This window comes from Lagenorhynchus albirostris, chromosome 19 (genome assembly GCF_949774975.1).
Source record: "Lagenorhynchus albirostris chromosome 19, mLagAlb1.1, whole genome shotgun sequence".
Taxonomy (NCBI): domain Eukaryota; kingdom Metazoa; phylum Chordata; class Mammalia; order Artiodactyla; family Delphinidae; genus Lagenorhynchus; species Lagenorhynchus albirostris.
Window position 1 is genome coordinate 4,402,767 of NC_083113.1, and position 8,203 is coordinate 4,410,969.

Genomic DNA, 8,203 nt, shown 5'->3' on the forward strand with positions numbered 1-8,203 from the left:
AGTATAGTTGATTTACAGTGTTGTGTTAGTTTCAGGTGTGCAGCAAAGTGATGCAGTTATACATACGTATATATCTATTTTTTTCAGATTCTTTTCCCTTATAGGTTATTACAGAATATTGAGTATAGTTCCCTGTGCTATGCAGTAGGTCCTTGTTGGTTATCTATTTTATATATAGTAGTGCGTATATGTTAATCCCAAATTCCTATTTTATCCCTCCCCCCCTTTCCCCTTTGATAACCATAAGTTTGTTTTCTATGTCTGTGGGTCTATTTCTATTTTGTATATAAGTTCATTAATACTATTTTCCTCCAGGTATTTTTTTGATGGATTTTAAATGGGATTGTTTTTTTACTTCCTCTTCCTGATAGTTCATTATTAGTGTATAAACACACAACAGATTCCTGTATATTAATCTTGTATCCTACAACTTTGCTGAATTCATATTAGTTTTGACGTAGAGACTTTGTTTCTTTATACAGAGTATCATGTCATCTGCAAATCGTGACAGTTTAACTACATTCCTGCCAATTTGAATGCCTTTTATTTCTTTTTCCTGTCTAATTGCTATGGCTATGACTACCAATACTATGATAAATAGAGTGGTAAGAGCGGGCATCCTTGTCTTGTTCCTGAATTTAGAGGAAAGGCTTTCAGCTTTTCACCACTGAGTATTATGTTGGTTGTAGATTGGTTGTAAATGAGCTTTATTATGTGAGTTATGTTCCCTCTATAGCCTGTTGATGAGGGGTTTTATCAGGAACGGATGTTGAATCTTGTGAAATGCTTTTTCTGCATCTATTGAGATGATCATGTGATTTTTATCTTCCTTATAATCAACTTTTGAAAGTTCTCAAGGAGATCATTTATGTTGTCTTTTTCTAATCATGTCTTCCAAACTGAGTGTGCATCTGACACTTATAACACCTTTCAATATGGATGAGCCCCACCTCAGTAGCCATACATGGCTGGTGGACACCACATCTGACAGCTCAGGTGTAGTATAAACCCTCTCACCACCTAAATTATACCCCAAGGATGAATCATGTCCTTCATTCCAAACAGCCTTTCAAAAATCAGAACTTTGGGGCTATGAGTCATTTATATTTTTACTTATGTCTTCATTACATAGTAATAATGATTTCAAATCGCTATGCATGTAAGGATAAAAGTGACCCAGGGAATAGTATCGATTCAACTCATGGAAATTCCAATCTCATGTGCATTTTTCCCATAGAGGACCCATGGCTGAACACTTTAAGGAAGCAAGTAAATGTATGGTTTGCCTGAATTATCTTGAAAACCCCATGTACCTGAAATGTGGATATGTCTGCTGCTTCCGGTGCCTCGATTCACTGCAGAAGGAGGTTGATGGGGGTGGTTTATTGTGCCCCAACTGCTCTGTGGTCTCACAGAAGAATGACCTCAGGCGCGCTCTCAAGCTCGGAGCTCTGGTTTCAAAGGTTAAGGAGTTAGAGCCCCAGCTGAGAGCTGTTCTCCAGATGAACCCAAGGATGCGGAAGTTCCAAGGTAAGACATCTATACAAACTGTCAACCCATAAAGGGCCCTGGAAGAAGCACCTGTTCAAAAGCTCTCCACTAAATAAGGGCACTAGCTGAATTCTGGCACCTGAAATTTCTGTTCTTTCCAAGAAACCGTTGTTCTCACCTGTAAGTATAGATAAGAACTATCTGTTGACTTTATAAAAATTTGTATTGGAGTATAGTTGATGTACAATGTTGTGTTAGTTTCAGGTGTACAGCAAAGTGAATCAGTTATACATATACCTATATCCACTCTTTTTTAGATTCTTTTCTCATGTAGGTCGTTACAGAGTATTGAGTAGAGTTCCCTGTGCTATACAGTAGGTCCTTATTAGTTATCTGTTTTATATATAGTAGTGTGTATGTGTCAATCCCAATCTCCCAATTTATCCCTCCCCTGCTTCCCCCTATCTGTAGATTTTTTTTACATCTTTATTGGAGTATAATTGCTTTACAATGGTATGTTAGTTTCTGCTTTATAACAAAGTGAATCAGTTATAGGTATACATATGTTCCCATATCTCTTCTCTCTTGCGTCTCCCTCCCTCCCACCCTCCCTATCCCACCCCTGTAGGTGGTCACAAAGCACCGAGTTGATCTCCCTGTGCTATGCGGCTGCTTCCCACTAGCTATCTATTTTACGTTTGGTAGTGTATATATGTCCATGCCACTCTCTCACTTTGTCACAGCTTACCCTTCCCCCTCCCTATATCCTCAAGTCCATTCTCTAGTAGGTCTGTGTCTTTATTCCTGTCTTACCCCTAGATTCTTCATGACATTTTTTTTCTTAGATTCCATATATATGTGTTAGCATACGGTATTTGTCTTTCTCTTTCTGACTTACTTCACTCTGTATGACAGACTCTAGGTCCATCCACCTCACTACAAATAACTCAATTTCGTTTCTTTTTATGGTTGAGTAATATTCCATTGTATATATGTGCCACATCTCTATCCATTCATCTGTCGATGGACACTTAGGTTGCTTCCATGTCCTGGCTATTGTAAATAGAGCTGCAGTGAACATTTTGGTACATGACTGTTTTTGAATTATGGTTTTCTCAGGGTATATGCCCAGCAGTGGGATTGCTGGGTCATATGGTAGTTCTGTTTGTAGTTTTTTAAGGAACCTCCATACTGTTCTCCATAGTGGCTGTACCAATTCACATTCCCACCAGCAGTGCAAGAGTGTTCTACTTGTAGATTTTTAAGAAAAGATAATATTTAGGCCATGCCCTAGTCCTGTGCTATCCAACATTAGACACACAGGAATATTTCCAGTGGCCACTGGCAGCTCCTGACCCCTTGAAACGTGGCGATTGCCACAAGTAGAAATCAGATTTGGGTATATTGGAGGAGACGGAATGTATTATTAAAATCAATTATACCTGATGGTTATTTTTAAACATGTGAGAAAATTTAAAATCCACACGGGGCTCTCATTGCGTTTCTTCAGGTGGCACCGCAACACAACACGGTTTTTCAAATTTGAGGATGTATGAGTTCCCTGACCATCCAGTTTAAATGTAGCTTCCTCTTCTTGAACGCTGGGCTGACCTGAGAATCTGGATTTCTGACTTGAGCTCCGGTGGTGCTGCTAGAGCAGGTTCATGGCCCACACTTTGAGTAACAGGCCCCTGCATCTAGTGAATCTGAACTCTTCAGCTAGCGAGGCCCAGAGATATGCACTGTTTAAAAGCCCCAGGTGGGGCTTCCCTGGTGGCGCAGTGGTTGAGAGTCCGCCTGCTGATGCAGGGGACACGGGTTCGTGCCCCGGTCCGGGAAGATCCCACATGCTGCGGAGCGGCTGTGCCCGTGAGCCATGGCCGCTGAGCCTGCGCGTCCGGAGCCTGTTGCTCCGCAACGGGAAAGGCCACAACTGTGAGAGGCCCGCGTACCGCACCAAAAAAAAAAAAAAAAAAAGCCCCAGATGATTCTATGCACAGTGAGTGTGGACAAGGAATACTTAGAGCACAAGCCCCGCAGGGAAAAGGAGGTTAAAATTGCATGCGGTCGTGACTGTAGGTTTCAATCCTGTTGCCGAGTCTGGACCTGAGCACTGCAGCCTGTGCTTCACTCCCTGCCCTGGACCTAAGATGCCCAATTCAGGCTCAGAATTCTGAGCAAAGGGGAATTATCACAGCTTAGCTGCGTGTCTAATTCGGGATGCTAGGACAGACCTCCCAGGCTCATTGGAGAGTGCCACAGTCTCATCCTGTCGCCCATTCCCTGCCTCCTACAATGGGTCCTTGGGTGTGAACGGGGTGTGATGATTGTGCGATGATACACAATCCAGCCAGCAGTGTCATCGGGAAAGTAACCACTTGTTTTACTTCTTGAGTGAGTTTCCGTTTTGCTCCCTGCAAACCTGTATTTATGATGGTGAAACCTGTCACAGAAACTTGACAAGCCTTCACAATTTCTCTCCAATGGTCGGGAAGTCTGAGCACCTCCCAAAGAACCATGTTATAAGGGAGCCAAGTGGAGTCATTGGCTTTGGTCTAGAGGGTTTATTTCTGGGGCTCCTGAGGCTCTATGCACATGGTCACATTAGGACAGGCAGGTCTATGCACCCATCCTCATCACAGGGTTAGTTGGAGATGTTGCCAAAACACATAGTACTTCTCCAGTTTACCTGGCCCGTGAGCACTGCCCCATCCGGTTCTGGGTCTAAGTTGCTACAAGATCCCAGCACATCCTTACCCATGTCTATGGGAATCCCTTCCTCTATCTTGACTTCCAGAGTTAACCCATCTCATCCAAAGACTCCTAGCAGGTTTTCTTTGTATTTTTCTATAGCTCCAGAGAATGAAAAAGAACTGGAGTGCAATTGCCTATTTGACAACTCTAAACAAAGAAAGTAGATGCAAAAAGAAGAAAAAAGAAAATAATTACCTTACCATTTCAAAATTATTCTGCAATATGTAAGATCACCATCATTCAAATGTATATTTGATGTCTGTATTTTGACAGTCTATGTCAACTGGAAAGTTTTGAGAAAAAGCAACACCCATGGACTCTTTTTTTCATGTATATCATGTACTGAAGAGAAGAAATAATATTTTAATCAAATAATCCAATTAGTGTAAAGAAAACACCAGTATGAATCAGAAAGACTAGTTCCATTTTAATCATTCATTCTATACATGGAACTGGATCTAATCCAGGTCAGGGAATCTTCCCCAGGAACCTTCTGCTTAGGAAAGAAGTGTAGAGTTAAAGAAGTGAAAGCGAGTGAAACATTTGGGACTTTTCAGAAGCCGTGGATTGTAGTGTCTAGTGTATGTAATTGCTTATTTTTCTTTCCACAGTGGATGTGACCTTGGATGTTGACACAGCCAACAAGTACCTCATCGTTTCTGAGGACCTGAAAACTGTCCGTTGTGGGTTTTTCAAGCAGAAGAAGAGGTCCCGACCTGAGAGATTCAGCCGTACAACTTGTGTCCTGGGATTCCCTCTGTTCACCTCTGGCCGCCATTACTGGGAGGTGGACTTGGGGTCCAGCCAAGAATGGGACCTGGGCGTTTGCAAAGAATCTGTGCGTCGACGAGGGAAGACTCAACTGGCTCCAGATCTTGGCTTCTGGACTGTGAGTTTGAGAAATGGAGATGTCTTCTCTGCCCACACTGTGCCTTCCGCTGTTCTCAAGGTGGGCCCCAGGTTACATCGAGTGGGGATTTTCCTGGATATGAATATCGGAATTGTTTCCTTTTATCACGTTGGTGACGGATCCCATATTTTTACGTTCACTAAAGTTTCTGCTGGGGAGCCACTGCGTCCATTTTTTTCTCCTGCATATCCGACCGAGGATGATCAAAGCTTCCTGAGAATCTGTCCTTTGATGAGTCTAGGCACTGACGGTCCTCTGTGGAATCCAGGGCAAAGCAAGTGAAACTCTGACTATGGAAACATGGATAGGAAATTCTTGTGTACACATAGCTGTGGATGGAAATGTTCCTCTGCTACACATATGGTACAGACGTGCAGCAGAAAGTTATGGAACAATTCACGAATCATTAACACAAATTGTATTAGGGAAAATGACATTTCCAGAATTAGTGTTATGGACTTGTTTATTTCTGTTCCAATTATTATGTTCTTTCAGATCAATTTCCAAATGTTTTCTTTTAATTTCCTGTAAGCTTAACTTAGTGCATGATGGAGATTATAAACTAAATAAATTATAATAATTATAAACTAAATAAAGTTCATTTGTGACTCTACAGATGCATTTTTCTACATATTATGGAAATAAGACATGTTTCAACAGTAAAAAAAAAAAAAAGTGTGCACGTATTCAGTTTCACTCAACAACTGAGAAACACACGTTCATTTCAAGTGCACCTTGAACTCTACGGGCCGTATTCCATTTCTGTTGGACGTTACCGGTCATGCTCCAAACCCTTCTACCCCCAGCTGGACCCATCTGGCTATGGCAGGAGGCCTTGCAGAACCTGAGAAGTTGATTTAGTCAACGGGAGACATTCACCGTCTTATGCAACATGTGAAGCCGTGACGATAAAGAAAATGAAACCCTGTCATTCCTCCAGCTTTTGTGTAAAAATCAAAGTCAGTTTACTTCTCTCAGGACAGAGTATTCAGTCCATTGCCCCTAAATGCACACACACTGCCTGGCGCAGAGATGGCCTCAGACAACACTTGCTGAATTCATAAACGTCTCCATTCTGCAGACCTTGTCTCTCAAATACGCCTTTTGGAGAAATCTGAGACGTGAAGAAGAAATTCCATCAGGGTGGACTCACCTCAAGTCCACTAGGCTCTCCTGTGGCCTCCACCTGCTTCCACTGATCGCGCAGCTCTGGAGTGAGATTCCCCTGCAGGGGCTTTTATTGGAGACGGTTCCCATTTCCTCCTTATTCACATTCCACCTCCCCTCCTTTAATCCAGTCAAAGTTTGATTTATTTCTGGAATACGTGACATTTTATTGAAGATAGGGAGGTGACCACAAACAAAGGAAAACACTTTATCCTGAGAGTCATTTTATTTCTGTTAATAGTGCTGAAATCACTTTCTAGGTCTTAGATGGAGCTGCTCCTGCTTAGCGGTACCAGGTCAGCAAACTGAATCTAATGTAATTCTTGTCTCCCTGTAAGTGCTCCACTGGATCATACACAGAACGTATCCAGTCAGCCAATCTCTAACAGCCAAGCCACCTCTGGATGCTGTCATAATTTCCTTGCTTCTTTTCGCCCAAACAACCTTTTGTATGTGGCCCCAGCCAATCAAATATTTTCTATTTTTTACTTCCTTGTTTTTTATTCTTTATTCTATGAAAGCCTCCTGCTCCTTCTGCCCTATTTTGCAATTCTTCGAATAGGGACTGTTTCAAAAATGTTAAAGCTTATAACCTAAAATACTTCCTTTAATCATTTTTAACCATATAGATGAAATATCGTTTTACTCTCATTCTGAGGTAGATCTGGACTATTATGACTGTTGATGACATTTGGACAAGGAAGGAAATGTTGACACCTGCTACAAAATGGGTGAACCTTGAACATATTATGCTAAGTGAAATGGAGCCCATCTAAAAAGAAAAATACACTATGATTCCACTTATAAGACACTTAAGGAGTCCAATTTATAAAGACAAAGAGTGATGGTTGCCATTTTAATGCTCATTTGGCCCCAGATTTGAGCAGTGTAAGATCCATAAAGCTAAAACAGCCCTCCAAAAATGTTGTAGGCTCATCTTGTACTGGTCCTGATGCAGTCCTGTCATCAGTTACCACAGACAACATAAAGATGGGTGTGACTGGGTTCCAATAAAGCACTCCAATAATTGTTCCAATAAAAGGCATCACCTTCCCATGGAAACACGTGGGCATGAGGAATACACAGTAATTCGAAGTGGGAAAGCTGACTTCAAAATGGGGTATTTTCCAGATTCAAAAAAGACCTAAGGCCCTAAATAGGAAGAACCACGGAATGTAAACTCATTGGAACCAGACTCCTGGCCAAGATGGCCCTCAGTATTGTGAGGAGATGAAAAGCTCTGAAGAACACACCCAACTGAAAATATAGTAAAAGGCACTGATGCACCCGAGTGTCCCTTTAATGCCCGAGGACAGCTTTGGCTCTGAACCACTGATTTTCCTCAGGGAACGCAGAAAACTTTTTTCACCTGCTGTCTGGCTGCTCATTAGGATCTTCTTTAACTGATTAATCAGCTGAGGAGGAGGATGATGATTAGCGCTGGGGATAAAACTGGCTCCTCAGGGGAGGCGCCCCCCACGCTCCATGCAGACAGTGTGGCTGAGACAGCGGATGATGGGATGGTGGCGTCTCTGTGGGGAGAGCAGGTCTGTGGACCGTGTCCCTGTAAGTGTAGTCTCAAGAGCCTCTGACCCATCCTGATCGACACTTCCCGGCACAGAGCTTTGCAGCAGAGACCAGGCAGGTGAGTGCTTCCTTATGTTCAGTCTCAGGGAGAAAACAAACGGGAGAGAGGAAGTCTCCAGCACGAGAGGACCTTGGAGCTGTGTTTGTGCACTAACGTTGGGCAGGACATATGCTGACCTTGCCTCACTCTGAGCAAACAAACCCATAATCTGGTTGGATGGAGCTGTGATCTAGGGAGCATAGGGTGGGGTTTCTAGTGGGGTCATATGAGGATTCACTGGACGTGAACTTCAA

General features: G+C 42.6%; 1 protein-coding gene across 1 annotated transcript; it reads left to right on the forward strand.

Annotated features, from left to right (window-relative positions):
• The first annotated feature begins 1,244 nt into the window (after window positions 1-1,244).
• On the forward strand, window positions 1,245-5,437 carry RFPL4A (ret finger protein like 4A). Its single transcript, XM_060132265.1, has 2 exons — window positions 1,245-1,530; window positions 4,857-5,437. Exons 1-2 carry the CDS (start codon window positions 1,245-1,247, stop codon window positions 5,435-5,437), a joined length of 867 nt encoding a protein of 288 aa, XP_059988248.1.
• Window positions 5,438-8,203: the final 2,766 nt, after the last annotated feature.